This window comes from Diplotaxodon limnothrissa, linkage group LG2, assembly GCF_057381915.1.
Source record: "Diplotaxodon limnothrissa isolate DT_005_m linkage group LG2, D_limnothrissa_male_GT1.1, whole genome shotgun sequence".
NCBI classification, from domain to species: domain Eukaryota; kingdom Metazoa; phylum Chordata; class Actinopteri; order Cichliformes; family Cichlidae; genus Diplotaxodon; species Diplotaxodon limnothrissa.
In genome coordinates this window covers 5,586,132-5,608,304 of record NC_140597.1, presented here as the reverse complement: position 1 = coordinate 5,608,304, position 22,173 = coordinate 5,586,132, and the positions used below count along the sequence as shown (strand labels likewise).

General features: G+C 38.4%; 1 protein-coding gene across 1 annotated transcript; it reads right to left on the bottom strand.

Annotated features, from left to right (window-relative positions):
* Nucleotides 1-1,263: 1,263 nt before the first annotated feature.
* On the bottom strand, nt 1,264-21,083 carry elovl6 (ELOVL fatty acid elongase 6). Its single transcript, XM_085366134.1, has 4 exons — nt 20,871-21,083; nt 4,512-4,643; nt 4,128-4,279; nt 1,264-2,123 (listed from the first exon to the last, which is right to left on the bottom strand). The coding sequence occupies exons 1-4, from the start codon at nt 20,951-20,953 to the stop codon at nt 1,681-1,683; spliced, it is 810 nt and encodes a 269-aa protein (XP_085222260.1). The 5' UTR covers nt 20,954-21,083; the 3' UTR covers nt 1,264-1,680.
* Nucleotides 21,084-22,173: the final 1,090 nt, after the last annotated feature.

Sequence of the window (22,173 nt, the reverse complement as noted above, 5' to 3'; positions counted from 1 at the left end):
AAACAACCTGTAATGTGACCTCTAGGGGGCGGTCAGCACGCTTTTTCAATACTGAACCAACAGTAATAGTGGATTACTATCATTATTTAGATGAAAAGCTGCTTAGCTTAACTACTCGTGCCATTTATGCCCACAACTACCGAAGTGCATCCAGCAATGATACAGATCAACTTTAGTGACTCAGCTAAAAGCAGAAGTGTAACACCTGATGTTGAGAGGTCAGGCATAAAACATGTTTGATTGCTGCTACACTTTGTCTTTCAGTTCTTGTAAAGAAAGACTGGATGTCTGGGAGTGATAATTAAACTCTGGTAATTCTTAATTTCAAATGCTTAGTAGTACTTTAGATGGCTTTTCAGGTTTAGCACTAAAATAGTTTCAATGGTGTGCAATACCAAGAGGAAAAAAACAAAACAAACACAGGCATGTCACATTTTTGCACTTTGTTCATATGTTAAGTTTGTCAGCAACATATTTTTTACATTGATACAGTGCAAATGCACAATAGCACAACAGACACCATTAAGGATACATACTATTTTTTCAATACAGCAGATTTTGACAATTTGCATGTTTGAATTTTTTTTCTTTTGCTAGACAGAAATATGCTCTTCCTCCATTTAAGCATTCATTGTCCAACAGACTGGTTTCGTCACTGGTAGGGACACTTTAACACAGCGAAGTGCTTGGAAGTCAATGGCAAGTAATTTTCCAAGTGTGGTCGGCAACTTCTGCAAGGTCATGACAAGTGGTGAAGCAGGGCACTGTCAGCATCTGTTTCCCATCACGGCCGGGAGCGGTGTGGTCAACAGTCAGTCCAATCAGCTCCATTCATACTTTTTTTCTCAATTATGCAGACATTCTAGATGAAATTCAGCCATACTGTAAAGTGGTGCAGATGTTAAACATGTCTACTTTGTCTTGATATGCATATTATATTAAGAAAGAAATAACCTAAGACCTGAGAAAAATATCGCATTTTGCAATGTAAGACAGACGACACAGTGCCGTTCACCCCATCAGCTCACCTCAACCACCAACACTTCAGCTCCATGTACTCACCAGCGATCCAAACTTTTGCTTTGACAGATCTAACCAAAAAAAAAAAAAACACTGACGACAGACAGACACACAAACAAAAACATACTCAGATGGCCTGTGTTAATGTTAACTCCATCTTCATATGTACCTTCTTTTTTTCAATATACATATATATTTAAAAATATATATATATACTATATAAGTAAACTTATACTTGTGGTAGATGTAATTTGTTTTTAATCTGGTGATTTTGATCCTTTTGTTATCCTTTACATTTGGAAAAACTTTTAAATGTGAATTTAAAATGGGGGCTTTTAAACTTCAGGTGGACAGATTGTGATGGCTTCTGATCATGGTGGTGCTGTTTCTATAGCATCCCTCAAGGGAGACAGAACCTTCAATGTTTTTTTTTTTGTTTTTTTATTTTGTTTTTTTTAAAGACCTGCACATTAGTAATAATGCTCAAGCACAAACACCAACCATTTCATGACCCTCCCACTCCCACTAGACTTCGTGGGCTATATGCCACCTCTCTCACACCTAAACCCATTCATTTCTCAAGACACTGGTCCCTGCTCTCAATTTCAAACTCCCTTTTTACATTATCTTCCTTCTTTTCATACTTATGGCATTTATTTTTTACTCGCTTTTCTTTGTGGCAGCCATAGCCGATGATTTGGACTTGCCGATGTAGGCTTCAAAGAAGAACTGGACAAAGAGCACAAAGTAGCTGAGGTACATGAGGGAGGACCAAACAATGTTCTGCATGTGGGATGGACACTCCTGGCCCTGCTGCATCCACGAGTACACCAAGTAGTTGACTACGCAGCCCATCAACATCTGTGTGATTTGGGTCAGTGTGATGAACATGGCAAACTTGCGTGACAGCTTGAAACCAGCTGCACGCAGTGCGTAGTAAGAGTACATGACAGCATGGACCAAGTAGTTCATGGTCATGAACCACCCGCCGCCAGCCACCATGTCCTTGTAGGAGTACCAGGAGTAGAGCAGCACAGTAATGTGGTGGTACCAGTGGAGAAAGATGAGCTTCTGTTTCCTCAAGACAATGAACAGAGTGTCACCTGCGAATAGGAGAGTGGAAGTTAGGAGTGGATAAGACAGGACGGAGCAGCAGAAAAAGGAACATGGTTATTATTTGTCCAACAAAAAGTAACTGGCTGTGATACAAATCACTCTCAAATATGCAAAGCTGTGTAAAAACACAAAGCTTTAGGCACACACAGAGAAGCACTGAAATGTTTGACAACTTAGGACCCAATAAACTGATAAACACAAATACAAGTGGTAGCAAAAGCAGTTTTTATTATACCATTTATCACCCATAACAAGGCTAAGGCCGATAAGTACTCTACAATAAACAGTTGCGGTAACTGCAAAAGCTGAAAAAACAGAAAACATGCCCTATTACAACAAAGTACATAGTAAAGTACTGCTACAAATACAAAACACCATAATATCAATGCTTCATATCAGTGGTTTCCAGGTTACAAAATGTATTTTTCCTTATGAAAATTTGGGGCTTTTGTTTTCAAATTTATGTATAAATGTACACTTACCTACATTTTTATTTTTTTACATCAGTCAAAAATATTGCAATATATATATTAGTGAATGTAGTGGCTGAATGACTTTAAATGCATGGAAAACTAATCCTGCAGTAATTGCAGTATGTTAAACAGTTGGGATTTTAACACAAAGCATGATTAACTCAAGCATAATAGAGACTTTTAATAACCAAGTAAGGTTCCACTAGTCACATATTTACCAAGGTCACACTGACACCGCCATGCTTACTGTCATGTAACCTTCAGACCCCAAGTTCCATTCTAAGCCAGGAAACCAGTCAGTGACAGCACAAAGTACTGTTTTGGTATTATATTTATACTGCTAGAATTTGCCCTATTATGCACATAATAGGGCATTTGTGGGAATTTCTCTTTTACAATGCAAAATTATGAATTACTTAATCATTCAAACATGATTATTATTTATATTGATTTATTAAGGCTTGCAGCAGCCAGTTTACTACAAATAAACCTGAGTTTACTGTTATAAATTTTATGTTATTTTCCACCTGATTTTATTGCAATAGTTGTAGTGTTAATTCACCTGGAATCACAGATGAAGATGTTGTCCATATGAGTGTGTATTGGCAAAAGTGGATGGCTAAAAGATGTGAGCACGGTGCCAAAAATTTGGCTTCTGACCTGTAGCTCTTAAATGAGTACTCAACTCAAATCCTTAAAGCCAAGCCATACATATTTTTGGTCCTGATAATAGTGGTATTTTGATGAAACAGAGCAGTACTTCATTGAACATAACTACTTATATGTGCCTTGTGTTCGTTTTTAGAATGTGCAATGGGATTGCAGTGTCTCAAATTTTTAGTGACATATCTAGAGAGACATCCACCCATGACAAAAAGGTCTCTGTCCACCTTCTTATGTTTCCCTAAGCCGCCTGCACCTTTCTGTACCTAGTAGATACAGAAACAACCAAGTCTCCAGTTTCCAGACTTCACAACATGATAGTTTGGACATTAGCCAGACAGAGAGAACATGGCATCTGCCACTCTTTATTCCTGCTGAGAGGAACAACTGCTCTAGGTTTAGGCTTGCAGATCTGACACTAGGAAGATAAAGATGAGCAAAAATAAAATTGTATTCACACAAAATCTTTAAAAAGAAGTGTACTGGTGGTGGCCAATTGTATCCATCAGCCTCCTAGCAGATACACCTATTGTATCAATTTCAAAATTGTAGGTGACTTTCTTCTTCAGTCATCACATTCAGACGATTTTCAGAAACTCTGACCCCTGACCTTAAGACTGAGGTTTCTGGGATTTAAACTCGTCCAAGATTATTAGTAAATACACTTTTAGTATTAGTTTGAAGGCCGTATGCCGCTTGGTTCTTAAGTTATCAAATTCACAAACTTGGGTGACCATGTTGACCACCTGCCTGACGGGGTGATGACATCATCAGCCTTTTACAGTATTTGCAGTATTGTAGAAAAAAAATATGCAAAAGATACTTAAAATAAATAAATAAATGAAATGGACTTACCCAGCTCTGGTGCTTTACTGAGTACAAAAGCATATGCCCAGAATTTGCTGACAGGCCCGTTGTAGAAGCTCTGGTCACAAACTGACTGTTTTAGCCCTTTCGTCATCAGGATGTACATCATGTAACTCCCAGTACGGATGGCACCAAAAATACTACATGGGGGTGAGGAGGACATACATATACAGACAATAATTTGTGTTAAAAGTGTGAAAGTGCTTCCCACATTATAGCTAAAATGTTTGTATTTCTAGCACTTTCTACAAGGCTGAGGTTTTCTTACTGTGCACATTGCTACTGTTTCTAGTTGTTGTGAAACGCAGCGACGTTTGACAACTGAAGTCAGTTTACATTAAATAATCATTAAACAAATGTTAACCCTCTTACCTGAATACAGCGAGGGTGAGTGACCACAGCACCAATGGTTTCCTCAACTCAAACTTCTCCCTTTGTTTCATGACATGGCGGCCCCCGAGGATACAGGCAGCATAGAGTGCAGAGAAGAGAAAGGACTTCTTCCTGCAAGCAACAAAAAGAGAAAGCATGACTTACTATACACAGGAAAATATACTGATAGACTGATGTTCAATGCAACAAATTAGGAATGAAGGTTATAAAGTATCACTAAAGTGACTAAAATAGCCGAACGTTAAGTCTTGAAACACCCATCAGTTCTTTATATTTTGCTCCCAAAGACGTCAGACGTTCTTGTAAAGCGATCTTGAGCAAAAGGTTTCAGAACTTTCTGACAATCTTTCAAAGTTTTTCTTAGGACACTGGTTCCTTTTCACTCATTTTCAGTCCACTACTTGTACCTCACTTTTTTTAGATGAATGCTTTTAAAGTCACTTTAGACTAACTTATGAATCATTCAAGCATAAAACGGCACCTAACTAAGGATTGGCCGCTGTTTTGTCTACACAAAACAGACAGACAATTTAGCATAGAACCTTTTTTAAATTGTATCTTTAGGCACTTTGTTACTAGCAGCCTGCTGTAAAAAACTTAATCTGTTCCCATTTCTTTAGCTGAACTCATGGAAAAAAGCCAAAGATAACACTGTTTGACAGTAGTGTTTTTGCACCCACAAGGCAATTCCTTGTTGACCATAACCAGAGTTATTAGCCACACATTTGGCATAGAGAGCTGTATCTCCCTTAAAGATTTTAAAAAGCTAGATAGGTGGAGAAAGAAGTGGCAGGCCTAAAAAGCTATATACAGCAGATGGACAGTATCTCAAAGTCATATCCTTGAGAAATAGGAAAGAAATACAGCAAAGATGTGACAGCCTTCAGTTGATCCATCTACTCTTTGGTGAAAACCCATCAGAAATGGAAGGATGGCTGTCAAAAAGCAACTCTTAAGAAAAGGAAACAGGAAGAAGAGGCTGAGGTCAACACTAGATTCTGATGCACCATATAGATGATTGGCAACAGCAATCCAGTGAAAGCATATCTTGACTCACTGTATTCCACTGTATGTTTTTCTATCAATCATGGATTGGCTTTCCCAGAGTCTGGGCCTCAACATTCTTCAGATGTAGAACCATCTTGACAGAGAGCAGAAGAAAAGGCAGCCAACATCCAAAGAAGAGCTTTGGAATGTCCATCAAGAAGCTTGGACACTATTTGAAGAAATTCCAAAAAACTTGCCTAAGAGAGCTCTGGCTTTATTCCACCTTTTATTCCTCAATAAAGGTTTACACAACATATTGATTTTCAAGCTTCTTTTTTAATATATACACTATATTTTCATGTACGATTGGATTTCAATAAATTGCTTCACTGCTTAAGACTTGCACTCTACTGTAATCCATCAAAGAAGAAACAAACATTATCAAAGAGCAAGCTGGCAAGCTTCATCCTTAGATACTATGAGGGAAAAAAAACTGGCATTTTAAATGAAAGCAGTGTTTATTTGCAATTTATTCCCACCATAAAGTAATCATTTCTAACAATGTAATTTTTGTATGCACAGAAGTTCTTCTTCCAGCACTGCTTCATAATGTACACAAGACATGTTTTACATAATAAAGTGACTTCACATGCAATGCCTGAAGCAATGATTTAATGATCAGAGTCCAGTTCCAACTGCCATTTAATACTTTGCTGCAAGTTAATTGCTATTGCCGGGATTCAGTTTCAGCTCCTCCCATCCTGTGATCTAAATTTGTGTTAATTGACTTGTCAGTGAAACACCACCTGGCTCAACTGAATCTAAAGAAAAGTATTTGTCAGTGCTCAGCACAATTACAAGGTGCAGGTAGTCTGACTTGACAGACTGGATGCTGAATAGGGCTGAAAAACACTAAACCAGCATTGTCGAAAAACGATCTGCTCTATTGGACAGAGAGCAGAGTAACTGCTTCGAGCAGCATAGCCAAGAAAATAACCCCCCAGGAAACCTTCAGGAAAATAAACCTTATGAGAGTAAGTCAGTAGGTTCCAGTTAGTCAGGCATCAGACCTACAGCAGGGTAGCCAGAAGTAGATATGTGTATGTAACGGCAGGGTGATACTGGAAAAAAGAAATATCAGCAGCAGCAACCTTGGAAACATTAAAAAAAAACAAAACAAAAAAAACATTGTGTTTGCTGTCAAGAGGACAGTGCACAGCAACTAGGAATGAGGCATTCTTGGAGCTTGACCAACAGCTCTGGGATTAATTAGCTGAGTAAAAGTAGCCCAAGGAGTGATGTTCCACTTCAGTGAGGTTTGTGTTGTTATTTAGAGGTTATACAAAGACAACAACATGATTTTAAGCCCTAGGTATTTAGTGCTTTATTATACAAAATTAAAATAAGGCCTCTAAACAGAATTGCCAATTGAATTGTGATATATGGTATATAAGCACAGGAGTACTACATCAGGCATTTTTTGCAGTTTATTCTTTAAAAGCATATCATGCAATTTATTTCAGTTTTCCATGGGATGGGGGTTCACACTGATGTAGACGTCCCAAAAACGCGTGTTTTAAACATGATATAGTTGGCTTTAAAGGGTTAAGACTTACATTGCTAACACTGCTGAACATTTCTCACAGAGCCCACACATGTGCAACCTTGTACACAGTGAACAAACCTGTTCTGCTTCCTTAGCAGATGACACTCTCGACAACAGCGCTAAAATTTGCTGATCAAGAATGTAGCCACACAAAAAAGGCGTAATTTATTTTCTTTAAAAAAAAAAAATTTAAAAGGCTATGTGACAATAATCAGTTAAATCTTTAATTCCATGACATCAGTTTCTCAAAAATGAACTTCAAGAATGAACTTGATGCCAACTTTAGGATCCCACTTTGTAATTTCAATACAGGAGGGTTGTGTAAGACGGTCAGTCAGGTTAAGGTGTATGTCAGTAGATGGTTATGGGTCAACCAATGCTAGAAGATAAAAAAGTAGTGCTGCTGATGCCCTTTCTCTTTTCAAACTGAATAAATGAATACTTTTACCATCACATAGTGTATCAACTCTTTATTTTCCATCTTTCAACAAAGGATATAGGATGTCACCTAACTGTTCTTGCAGGAGACCATAAAATGCTTGAGACCACCTCTGAAGAACAAAGGACAAACCTGTCAAAGTCAAATTCAGCTGCATTTACAGAATGTCAACAGGGTTGGACTGCAGAATGACATCACTGTTTTTCAACTACACAGGAAGGAGGGGGGAACGGAGCAACACACAATACAGTGCCCTATATAATGTGGAGTGGCTGGAGGGGATTGCAAAGGAGAAACAATCTCAGCATTACCCTTTGGTTTACTGTCATTCACGGTTAAAGGTCAAAGGGTAGCACGATGAACATAGTCTAAGCTGTGATTTCAAAGGGGTAGCCGTGGCTCAGGTGGTAGAGCAGATCAGCTACTGATCGGAAGGTCAGTGGTTCGATCCTTGGCTTCCCCAGTCTGCATGTCAAGTATCCTTGGGCATAAAGGAATTTATTGAGTTAAAGTAATGTGCCTTGAGCTACCCCTCATTTTTTTTTTTTATATTGTACTTCCTAGAAGCCAGGCTTTCTGGTATTTTTTTAAGCACTCGAGCACTAATTCGCTAGGTTCTCTGGAGCCCTTTTTCTGTAAACACTGGCTTATTATTCACAACTTCTCAGTCCTTATCCCTGAGCATTTTCTTAAAAAACATTGATAACGGATGAACACTATGTAAAAGTCATGTCCTTTAGAAATACAAAAATGAGTAAGTAAACAAATAAATAAAGATACATCAGATGCATCTGGCTTTTCAGTTGTTCCATCTACTATTTGTTGAAGGCTTATTGGAAATAGTCTTGGTGAAAGGGTGGCTGTCAAGGAGCCTTACAGAAGGGAAATGGGGAGGAAAGGTGAAAAAATCAGCAGCTTATGGAGTGATTACTGCACATTTGAAATTTTTGGTTTTAAAGACTATTGAATTTTCAAAAAACAAACAAAAAATATTGTTATGATGTACAGAGAAGCTTAGGAGAGAGGTACAAAAGTGAGTTTCTACAACCACATGGAAGAAGATGGTGGAGATTCTGTCATAATTTGGGGGCTGCATTTCAGCTAGTGGTGTCAGAATCTGGCATGCATCATCATCTGGAAAGCATCTCATCACTTTTCAGTGTCACACTGATAACAAACACACTGCCTATTTTCCTAGCATTATACAAAGAAATAAGGAGTGGCTCACGGCTGGCATAGTACTGCAGTTTGCTTGTGCTACTGATACAAATTATTTTTTACATTTATTTGTAATTACCATGTCTATCATCAGTGGTCACAGTTTGGCAAAGGTTACACAGATTTTATTTTAAATAGTCTTTTGTCATCTATTAAGTAAAAAGTCCATTAAAAATAGTCATTTAAAAGCATTAAAACACAAAGCACTTGACATCATGTGACATTTTAATTACCGTAATTGTCGGGCTATATGCCGCTACTTTTTGCACAAGCTTTGAACCCTGCGGCTTTTAGTCAGGTTCATTTTCAGTTTATTCTCTCATAAATTTTGATTACTCCAGAGACTCGATTCTGTTTGCTTGCTGGAGATTAGGGGTGGGCGATATAAACGATATACGATAGAAATGATATAAATTTGGCCAACGATAGAGATTTTGACTGTACCACTCTATCGCGATAGCGCATGTTGATGATGTCATCAAACTGCGCCTGTTTTGGTCGAAAGCATCGCAGCGGCTACAACCATTATCATCTGCAAATTATGCCGGGCGACAGTCATAGCAAAGAGATGAAGCACTTTTGAAATATGGGGAAAGCCAAAAACTGCACTTCCTCCACTTCCGTAACATTGATTCATTAATGCTGAATTCTCTCGCAGTTGCTCTATTCCCATGTTGTTGCAGTATATTAATAGCTAACCTCGTATTGTGGATGAATAATCTCAGTTGTTCACCTGACTGAATTTTGCCCCGTGTATAGCATCCTGCTATGAGATTTCATTTATCCCTGACCACCAGAATCCCTCACGTGAATTTTTATCGAGTGGAAGAAAAGTTGGCGTTCATCCTCCAGCTTTACTGTGCATCAAAACATTTTTTAACAGATTTCTGCACGCCCAAATCGGTTCGAGGTCAGTAAGCACAACCAGAATTCATACATAAGGCACACTCGATTTTTGAGAAAATTAAAAGATTTTAAGTTTGCCTTATAGTGTGGAAAATACGTTATACAGAAGAAAAGAATATATCGCGATATATATCGTTACCGCACATGCTTCAAATTATATAGCGATATGGATTTTAGGCCATATCGCCCAGCCCTACTGGACATATCGTTTTCAGGGGGAGAAATGTTTGACTCTTATCATCCCCACAGACACAGCGGCCAGGGAATCAGAATGACATCATTACAAAAAGGCCATGAGTAAGTGTGATTATCCCAGCTGGACCTTTGTCAAAGCTGGGAAAGCCCCTACAGAATGCTCCAGGCGATCCAGGAGAGAAGAAAGACAACTGCTGCCTAAATGAAAACCTTTAACAGAACAGCTGAGACGCATTTTGTCAAAACGCGGTGTCTGTAGCTTTCAAACCCCACGACACACTATGCCAACAATTGGTCCACCTGACGGATCGGATCCTCTTGCACAAACAGAATAATATAGTGTACGTGGTGAAGTGCCAGGAAGATTGCTGTGAATTACGCATCGGGGAAACCAAACCACCTCTGGATAAGCAGATAGCACAACACCGAAGAGCTACCTCATCATCACTCTTTCAATGACGATGGTATGCACATCCTGACAAAAAGCAAGACTGGTTTGAGTGGGGAGTCAAGGAGGCCATTTACAACCATCTCTAAGGATATATGTTTCACCATCTTACAGTACTGTGATTACAGCCATTCCCCCAACTGTAATGGTAATGCACAGACATTTCCATTGATCAATGGTAATGAGAATTAGCACAATAATGATCATGACTGATTGCAAGGCCCATTGGTAGTCATTGGTGGTAGTTTTGGTTAATATTAAAAAATATTATTTATAAGGTTGGGAAAAGCTGCAGTCACGCATCCTGTCACTCCATTGATGGTTCAATTCAATTCAATTCAATTTTATTTATATAGCGCCAAATCACAACATAAGTCGCCTCAAGGCACTTCATAGATACAGAGAAAAACCCAACAATCATATGACCCCCTATGAGCAAGCACTTTGGCAACAGTGGGAAGGAAAAACTCCCTTTTAACAGGAAGAAACCTCCGGCAGAACCAGGCTCAGGGAGGGGTGGGGCCATCTGCTGCGACCGGTTGGGGTGAGAGAAGGAAGACAGGATAGAAGGAAGACAGGATAAAAGACATGCTGTGGAAGAGAGACAGAGGTTAATAACAGATATGATTCAATGCAGAGAGGTCTATTAATACATAGTGAGTGAGAAAGGTGACTGGAAAGGAAAAACTCAATGCATCATGGGAATCCCCCGGCAGCCTACGTCTATTGCAGCATAACTAAGGGAGGATTCAGGGTCACCTGGTCCAGCCCTAACTATATGCTTTAGCAAAAAGGAAAGTTTTAAGCCTAATCTTGAAAGTAGAGATAGTGTCTGTCTCCTGAATCCAAACTGGAAGCTGGTTCCACAGAAGAGGGGCCTGAAAACTGAAGGCTCTCCCTCCCATTCTAGTTTTAAATACTCTAGGAACAACAAGTAGGCCTGCAGAGCGAGAGCGAAGTGCTCTAATAGGGTGATATGGTACTACAAGGTCATTAAGATAAGATGGGGCCTGATTATTTAAGACCTTGTATGTGAGGAGCAGGATTTTGAATTCAATTCTGGATTTAACAGGAAGCCAATGAAGAGAAGCCAAAACAGGAGAAATATGCTCTCTCTTTCTAGTCCCTGTCAGTACTCTTGCTGCAGCATTTTGGATTAGCTGAAGGCTTTTCAGTGAGTTTTTTGGACATCCTGATAATAATGAATTACAGTAGTCCAGCCTGGAAGTAATAAATGCATGAACTAGTTTTTCAGCGTCACTCTGAGACAGGATATTTCTAATTTTAGAGATGTTGCGCAAATGGAAGAACGCAGTCTTACATATTTGTTTAATATGTGCATTGAAGGACATGTCCTGGTCAAAAATGACTCCAAGGTTCCTCACAGCGTTACTGGAGGCCAAGGTAATGCCATCCAGAGTAAGAATCTGGTTAGATACCATATTTCTAGGCTTTTCAGGGCCGAGTACAATAACCTCAGTTTTATCTGAATTAAGAAGCAGAAAGTTAGCGGCCATCCAGGTCTTTATGTCTTTAAGACATTCCTGCAGTTTAACTAATTGGTTGCAAACATGTTTCAAAAGCAAAATGCAGATTTTCTTGGTTCATTAATGTTAAATGTGAAATGCAAAATTAAAGTTTTGAAAAGAGTGAGAACAAAGATTTAGTAATGATTCTTCCACCTAACCAAAACTCACTGCACTCTTTCTCTGTTCTTAGCGCTACAAGTAGATCGCATCTGTTGGAGGCAGTATTCAAAGCATGTGGTTCAACCTGTTTGTGGGCAACTCTTTCATTATTTTTAGTCCTTCAGCCAGCTGCAAAGTCCTACATACAAAGACCCAGTATTACCAACAATCAAGTGTCCACTGCAGTCACCATTTGTGATTTTCATTTCTTAATCTTTGGAGTTATTATCTTTGCTGTCCCTTCTCTCTTGTCCAACAATCAGCATTCGACCTACACAGTGTCATCTACATTTGCATAGGCTGAAAACCCCTGTTCATAGGCTCTCCATAAGCAAATTCCTATGCAAATGATCACAATGGCAGTACCATAAAACAAGCCCAGCACTACCCTTGAGGAAGACTGTTTCCTCAACCCATTAGAGAATGCTCTACACTCAATTTGCTTAAGGCAAAGGTTAAAAACTGGTTATGGACAAATCAAGTGTGTGATCATGTATGAGTTGTATAGTTTTAATGTTTTATTTGGGAACAGAATGGTGTGTATGTGTAATTTTGGTGATGGAGTTTTTATTATGAATGAATGATGAATTTTTATGAATTATTATGTCTATTTTTTATGGTTAAGGACAACAGATGGAAATTAGCCCTTGGCTATAATCTGGTATGTTTACATTCATGTAATTTTTTTTTTTTTACATTTATGTTCATTAACATGCACTGTCCTAAATAAAATAAATAAAAAAAGATGGCCAAATGTTAGCTGAATAAGAAAATTCTTATTTTGCCAAAATGTAATTACTTGGTTGGCTGCAGGGAAAAAACCCCAAAATAAATAGCCTAATGTTAGCCATGTAGCACAGCTACTCACCCTCACATTAGAACCTGTCATGAGGGTTTTTTTGCTGCTTTCGCTCATGTTTTTAAGACCTGACTCACGTTGTGCATGTGCTTGTAAAGATCACCGTATATATTTTAAGACTCCTTATTACAGTTTTCTGTTCAGTTCTCTCTTAAGTTTCCTCAGTCCTCGAAGTACGTCATAATGCCTCCCAAAATATAATTTAATAAATAAATTAAGATAGTAAACTGCACAAGGTAAAAACTACTTGTGCAATATATTAAAGGGTTGTGGCAAATGGCCTGACTCTGCTGTTTGCCAAAGTGGGCCGAGGCAGCACAAATAAAAAACTACAAAGTCAGAGCTCTTTTGGGAAGGATCAGCATGAAGCAGTAACAGAATCAGCAGAGATTTCTTTCTTGCAGCAAGGCTGGCAGCTGCATTCATCTAAATGAGCACAAGAAGCACTAGCTTAGAGGTAAAAAACATTAAAATAAGGTGAAATCTATGACTGCAGAGCCGGCTCTCTATGTAAAACTGCACACTGAGTGTAGTCTACAAGAGCTGCTCAGTCAAATCAGGATAGCATCACACTCCCTCTCCCTCTGGTGCGTAACCATTATTACAGCTTCAGACGCTGGGCGTTGGCTCATTTTTCACTGCTGCCAAATGATGAACAAAAGTTTAAAAAGGGAATTTAATTTTGAGAGAATACTGATGATGGAGCCAACAAAGCACAGCTCCAGAGATGTCCTCTGACACTACAGTCTCACAATATTATCACCACCATAAAGGTTCAAATGAAAATGGTCTTTTAGCCTGTAAAAGTTGAGTAGTCTAACTTCAAACATGACAAACGGAGAGCCAAGCCATCCAGCCCAAATTACAGTTTTATAGCAAACAATTCGTTCTAGACATCAAGTTGAAGTATGCCAGCATATCCTACCACCTTATGGTTTTGGTTTTGTTGACTTATGTACTAACTTCTTTAGTACATTGCACATTATAATAAGAATGTTGATCCCATTGGCCATCCCCTCCCCCACTGACAGTGTCGTATAAAGCTGCTGGATAACCTGCTGTGAAACTTGGATCTGTATTAGCTTGTCCAGGAGATTTCATGTCTTATGTAATCCTGTGCTTGCAGTCTGAGGATGAGTCTGCATGCCTGTGACACTGAGCTGGTGTCTAACTGTGTGTGTGTGTATGCTATGTCACAAAGACATATACAACTATATACACACAGCAGAACTGTGTATCTGTGCGCACACTTCCAATATTTTAGTTTAGTTCAGGACAGTTAACTCCTTGGCAGTACTTTCTGTATCCTATAAAGAGTAAAAGGAGTAACTTTGTCAAAGAGCAGACAAGCAGAAAAAGAGAAAAAAAAGAAAAAATACCGCAAGTTGCAGTGAATATAATCTAACTATGTTACATAATAACCAGTCATCATCCAAGAATCACTGAGATGCACTTACAGGTCACTTAGCAGCATGTACAAAAGTCAAAGTTACTTTAAGAAGTTTGTGCATGAAGTATTAACATTTGTTGTGCAATAATTGACATTATCACACAACAATCACGCTGAAGCTGTGATTGTCATTACATAATTGACAAAAGTTGTAGGATTTATAAATTAATTAATTAATTATTAAGTAGCACTGATTTGTTTTTTTAAAGAAAGGATGGCTTTAAAACCTTTAGTCTGAGAATTGCATCACCAGTATGTTATCTATGTGCCCAAACTTTGTTTTCATTGGAACGCACATCATCAAGTACAACGTGAAAAAGACACACACTCTTGTAACTACAGTGAGAAGAAATGTAGTCCAACTGCATTCATTCCATATTGACTCATGTATGTAACTACTCAAGAAAAACTGCAATTCACCAGAGGAAATGGGGAAACAAAAAGTCCACCAACTAAAAACAAATGTAAGTGCCGTTTTGAAAAGATTTTCCAAACGATTGTAAAAAGTAAAAAACTGAAAATTCTGTAGAAATATATTTTTGTGTTAGTGGTTTATAATTTGGGCTTAATGTGTTATTTCCTAAATGTACATTTTAACCAAAGGTATCCATTATAAGGACAAAAAGCACTGGGCCACCTACATATTACACCTACAGAAGCTGGTGATTTACATGGCCACACTAACAGAGGGTCTGTTGAAGAAATGACAAGGCAGTCAGTTGGGTTGATCTCACCCATACCAATGTTCAGTCTTTGCATTTCTAGCTTGAACAAAATAAGGTAATAAACACAGGCTTGCAAAGTCACACATACACACTAACACAAAATAGCTGTAATATGAACTGCTTTTGCTTGCATTAAAGATTTTTACTGGCAGCCCAATAAAAACTGAAAGTGTAACAAAACTGCAGCAACACCGCAGGCAGACATCAGTTCCCGAGGAGTCAGCGCATGTCTCTACCTCGCCTCACCAGTGGTGAGAAGAAAACAGGCCGAACAAACATCAAGCCTGAAGCATATTCTTGGTTAACATGGTCAAGAAAGATTAGCATCACCATGTGCTGCTCTTGTTACAAAGGCAGCAGCATCCATTTACTTATAGCTACGGATCCAATTCAGGAAATCATCTAAAAAACACAACAAAGTGTCTCTAATACCTAAAAATAATTTCTTGGATAAAAATACTCAATATTCAAAAAGGATCTCTCTAACGTCGTCTGCGCTGCTTTGAATCATGAATTTTTTTTAAAAGTTGCATAAGAGAATGCACACAAATGCATATATTATTTTTCAAGAGAAAAATGAAAACAAGCTAGTTAACATTTCAAGCACTTTAACTTTAGTTTTTGAGGTGGTTGCCCAAGTACAATTGCTAAATCATTTTTGAATTTTTATTATTATTTTCACAGATTTCCAGAATAATAAATGAACTTTTTAGTGTAGTCCCTTGCTCATATTTTAAAGGTTGACTCACTACTAATCCCAGATCTTTCTCCTCATTTTGGTCGGACCAAACAACTTGCGAGTCATAGTAATATTTTTTCAAAAGAGCATCTCATCCTATCAAACATTGTCCAACTGCACCTTCTTGGACTGTAGTTGCTCAAGCATATGTGCATACTCTACTCAATACAAGTAAAAGTTTAAATCTATGGGAAATGCCACTATGCACTAACCACTGATGCAACATAATTTTTTAATCCAGTCCATCTACTGGTCTCATCTGTACAATAATAGGGCATGAGAACTCCGAAACAATGGAGAAGGCTGCACTTGGACTGAATAAGTAATATGAAACTGTGATGGAAGACAGCTATCTCCCCAACTTATCGAGTTCCAGAAACATGATCTTCAAGATTAGTCAGTGAGCCAGGATACTTCTGAATTGAAAGGCAAATGGTTAGCTAAAAAGAAGCAATGCTACTGTTAAAAGTAATATTCATAAACATTTCATGAAGGCAGAGTCTAAACATTATTATTTTACTCTAAAAATACGTTTATAAAGCAACAGCAAATGAAGCAAATTTTAGAAGAAACATTAACAGTCAGACCACACTCAAAATTTTCATTATTCATTCCCTGCAGTATTCTACGACTGTGCAGCCCGTGTTATCAATCCAAAGCAAAATCACCAGAGATCCATCAAAAGAGCAGAGACCCATGGGGATGCTATCCACACAAGGGGATTTTCAAAAAACAGAACATAAGGTTCTAAACAATCTGCATGCTAATGAGAAATGATGACGTTTGTGGAAGTGCAGACTGAGTCAGCAGGTTGAAGGTGAGTGTATAACACTGAATAATAACAAAGTGTCTTTTATGGATAGTAAGGAACACTGCAATCTTAACATACATCAGGCAATATTGAAATGGAGCAGGTTTTATCCATTGCACTGGATCACATCTGAGGTTTTAATATATTTAGGAAGATAAGTGTTTTCATTTGAAGTGATGACAAACCAGTTCAGTCACACAGTCACACCAGATGTAATAACCAAAGACTGCAGTCCAGATATTACCACATTAGACTGGACATGCTATCGCCTATCAAAATGAGAGAAGTGCTTGTTTATTCATTTCTTCCCAAAATTTGAGCTGCAACAACAAATACAGAAACCCATGCATGTGTTTTTAAACAGACTTTATTCAAAACAGTAACATGATGCACATGTTATGCTAAACAATTTTATATCAAAGACAAGTTTGCAAAGTTATGTTAATAAATGCACTATATGTGCAATTACAGTCAGGCATTGCATAAGGTTTACTGTGTGTTAAGTGATTAAGTGTTGAAATGGGTTGTGAAGGGCCAAGGAACTGAGATGAAGAAAAAAATGATCTTATATTAATATGATCTAGCTGACGAGTGCATCTGACTTCAACTGACTCAGGTCCCAGGAGAAACATGCTGCTGAGACTTCCGAGGTAAATGGAAGTCGTTATCTTGGGGTTTTTTAAATTTTAAACTGGTTTTCCAATTTCCTAGTGTGACTTAATCACAATTAAATTTGGGTTGTGCACCACAATTTCCTTACCAAAGTCAAATCAGACAATCTTTTGCCACAAGATTGAAGTGGAGAAAAAATGAAAACACCCTGCCCCTATAATATTTAGGTTTATATTGTACTGAATACATTTTGTTGTCAAAAAGGCAAGATGCTGATGTTATCATACAGTATTTAGTTCTTCCTCCTCTTCTTAGTTCTTCAACCGACTCTTTGACCTTTCTTATACAATACTGAGCTGTCTCCTGTCAGTGTCCAACAAAGACATTAGATCAGGGCACCAGTCTCCATTCATCCCTGCAGAACAATGACATACACACAGTATATAACAATGTACACTTATGTCTTGTCCTGTTTTAAACAGAGGGGTTACTTTAGCTGGGACTTGGCTGAACATGAAACAAGAAAAATAAACTTGTGCATATTTAACATCAAATAATACAAACTGAAACAGGCAACACTGACCACACTAGAAATAATACATAATATCTGACAGCCAAAGAACAGGATTCATGGTTCAGTTAACATACATTTTGCTTGAAATGTAAATGACCGTCATGACTAAAGCTGATGCTTTCCTATATTCAACAATGAGAATACAGTACATGGAAATATTAGGAGAAAAATGTAACAACAGTGTAACAAATATTCTGATTAAAGATATCTTTGCTTTTGACTAATAGAATAGTTTTAGAGCTGTTTGTTTTTCCAGCTTATCATCATCAACACTATTACATAACTATGTTCAACAGTCACAGTCTAATGGTGTTAACTTCAGGGCCAATTTCATGCTTTATCAATGACTCCTCTGTCATGCACACAAGCTTTTATATAACTCACGCGTCTACTCAATAGCCAGTTAAATGCAATGCAAAATAAACATTTATTGTGATTTCCAAAGATAAATATCAGATACAAATGTTATATGATAAATATATGATCTGCCTTACCTTCAGAGTCTGAATTATTCCCTGGCACATCCATCAAAAGGGATCCTCCTGTTCTTCTAGTCAAACAAGACTGAAAACAGCCAAGCCAGAGATCTGTATGCAATTCTTGACATTTGCTTTTGCAAATATGAACTGAAATCAGTTCATATTTGCACTTGGCCTTGTTAATGGTTTGCAGGATAAATACACAAAATAAATACATAAACGCAAACTGTGCAAATTAGATTAAAGTTATTGTGTGGTGGTTTAAGTACTGCACTGAGCTAACCATTAAACAGAGGCATTTTTTTTTCTAAGGCACATGCTTTCATAAGAGCTCCTGATGTCTCACCCTTAAGCCATAAAAACATGTCACCCTTTATTACATTCCTAATGTCAACTCATAAACTTATACAGTCCCTCTTTCCATAGTTGTTGTCTCTATTAGCCATGTGCACTGGCCCTGTCTGACATCTTCCACTACAGGAATAGCAGAGAGAGGTCATCACAGATCAGCTGCAACCTGATTGGCTAATTCTCTGTCAGCAGACATCAGAAGATGAACGTTATTGGTTGGTTGTCAGTACTAGGGTATGGACAGCTCCTACACATTACTCCCATGTGGTCTCTCACTCACTCTCTCTCTCGCTCGGTCTCTTTCTCTCTCTCTCTCTCACACTCACACACAGGTTTAATTTTACTGAATAAGACTGAAACTGTTCTATAACTCATTCCAAGCACTCAAGGAAAATATGCTTTAAAAATAATCTGCCTTTTATCAGGCAGTTGAAACAGATGAAGCTAGACAAATACCTCTTACTTTCTGTGTGCTGCCTTCTAAAAACCCACTACCAGTGAATGAAGCTCATACTAACTTTACCCATGAATCATTTTGTTTTGCTTGGAACCATTTCTTGCTCAACCTGGCGTGGACCTGGACAAAAATAACCCTCTATTAATTCATGCAAAAGATGGGTGGACAGACCAGTACATGACCCACGATTGCAATGCATGACTGCACACAATCATGAAGAATATTTACTCATCCGTTAGTAGCAACAGGGAAATTTCAGCCTGGAGTAATGTTACAGATTGTGCAAAGCATAGCAGACACCACCCTAAGTAAACAATGAGACATTTTAAATATTGACGCTTCTTATCAATGAACAACGATGCCAGAAGGTGACTTCAGCTTTAATTTGCAGCATCTTGTACTAGTACAGGGTATTTTGAGGACAAGCCACCTCACTCTTATTTTGAAGAAGAAAACAAGAATATTCAGCTGCCTTCCACGAAAGGATCTCATCCTGCTTTTTCATATATACTCCATCCACACCACCTTGGACAGCTGTTGGGAGAATAGTCCTTCTGTTCTGTAGATCAGCTGCAACTTGAAAGGCCACTCTAACAGAATCTGCAGCATGTGGAGAACTGCTAATCCAGTTTCTTAACATCACTCAGATTTTTGTTTTGCTTTGTTTTTCCTCCCCCTAACAAGATACTTAAAAATGAAATGTCTGTAAAAGGTCAACTTATACACTCTATTGTAAAAAAAAAGCTGTTTAAAAAAAATGCATGTTTACGGCTAGAGGAAGAAAACACATTTGATTTGTGGGAAGCTGTGATTCATCAGTGACTCCAATTAGTACGGTTAAAAAGGCTTTTGCTGCAAGTTAGTCTCTTATATTTTGTGTAGCAATTAATCTTTAGGTTAATTGGGATTTCATATTCTTTCATTTGGAAAGGCGTTTTATTTAGAGCTAACAGAACTGGGTTATTACTCAATCAATAAAATATCAACAATTTTGATAGGTTAATAATAGTTCCAGCCATTTTGTTTAAAGTAGAGCTCCAAACACTTTCTCTTTTCATTTACATAGGAAATGTATTGGACCAAGCACGCTATTAGACCCCTTAGAGTCTGGGGTTTGTGATGACAGTTTTTAATCATTTTATACTCCATTGATTGAAAACAATCAATATATGACTCATAATGAAAAATAAACTGTTTTAAAACACAGAACAAATAATTCCTAAATTAATAACAAATATCTTTATTTTAAAGGACAAAAATAAACCATGACTGGTGCCCACTCTTGACCATGGAAAATCAGTCAATCAGTGGATAAAAACATACTGGATGAGTGGTGCGTGGATCCAGTGAGTGGATGGCGGTGCGACAGCTGGAGGAATGGATGACCTTTATAATACTATCGCGGCAGTGATGCCGGGAGAATAAATCACAGGAATTCAAGGACAAATCCTTCTCATGAAAGATGCACAATGCAACAGTGGAAGAGCATGTAGCATCCAATGAGAGCAGACAGACTGAAATGTGGCAGAGCGGCGTTTTCGCACGCGGCTGAAGGCCTGCATGAATTTGTTCATTTTATGAAGCAGTCAGAAATTCGCGGATGATGACAAAGAGGCTGATGTAAGAGGATACGGCTAGGTTTAATCCCGGTAAACGAGGTGGATGTATGTTCCACGCGACAGGCTCCAACACACATTTAGCACGAGCACGGCGCGTTGAATGTGCTGTAGAAAAACCGTTCATTGCTATATATGGGATTATAAACGGGGCGCTAAGATTACAGTGTAGCCTTACCAGTTCTCCTGCATCCATCGGATAGCTTCGTCCTCGTTGAACTGTCTCTCGAATTCATACTCTTGCAAAGCTAGCACCGACATGCTCACTGCACTGTGTTTCTTTTCACACCGCTGAAACAAGACGATACCCGGCTGAGGTGTTTCTCTCTAGTCTGTTTCCTCGCAGCCCCTGACTCGCATCGCTCGCGCCAATGTCCTGACCTCGCGGTTGTACGCGTCACTGCGCGAGCAGCTCGCCAGTCACAGCACCTTCCTCCTCCACCGGCTACCGAGCCGACGCCCTCTTCCTGAAGAAGGGTGACGTTAGGGTCCTAAAGCCGTCATATTACTCCCTTGAAAGTTCAATTTGATGCCTTCATATTTTATTCTATGGTCATTGTCAATAAATAAGAACACAGAACATGTGGGTAATATTGAAGCCCAGTTTATAGGATTATATTGTGTCTTGTGTAAGCAGTCTGTTTAACCAACATTAAACAATGGTTGAACAATAACTGCTTACAGCTAAACCTGCCAAAACAGAAACTGGGTGACTTAGGTTCCTCACAGAAACATAACCTTAGAAACTTGGGTGTCATTTTTGATGAAGCTTTTTCTTTGGAGGGACATTTAAATCAGACAGTAAGAACCTGTTTTTTTCACTTGAGGAACATTTCTAAACTTAGATCCATCGTGTCAACAAGTGAACTCGAGATGATAATGCATGCTTTTATCTCTGCAAGACTTGACCACTGTAACAGCCTGTTTACTTGTCTAAACATGAAAGGGCTAGCCCGCCTACAGGTTGTTCAAAACTCTGCAGCGAGGCTACTGACCCGCTCAAACAAGGGTGCTCATATGACCCCTGTTTTAAAGTCGCTGCACTGGCTACCAATCAGATTCAGGTTCCATTTTAAAATTCTAGTTTTAACTTTTAGAGCATTACAGAGACGCCTCCCCCCTACATTGCTGATCTGATTCATACACATACCTCCACTCGTAACCTGAGGTCAGCAAACCAAAACCTTTTAGTGGTCCCCCACAGTCGTTTTAAAATCCGAGGGGACCGATCTTTCCAAGCCGTTGCACCCAAATTGTGGAATGCACTTCCCCTATTTCTACGGGGTTTGGAGACCTTCAAAAAGCAGCTAAAGACATTTTTATTTCAAAAAGCTTTTAATTAGACCAGGGTTTTCATGGTGTATTTTATGACTGTATTATGTTTTTACCTTGTAAAGCACTTTGTGACATATGTCTGTGAAAGGTGCTATATAAATAAACTTTACTTTACTTTACCTACAGTCTCGTACTTCTTTTCGTCA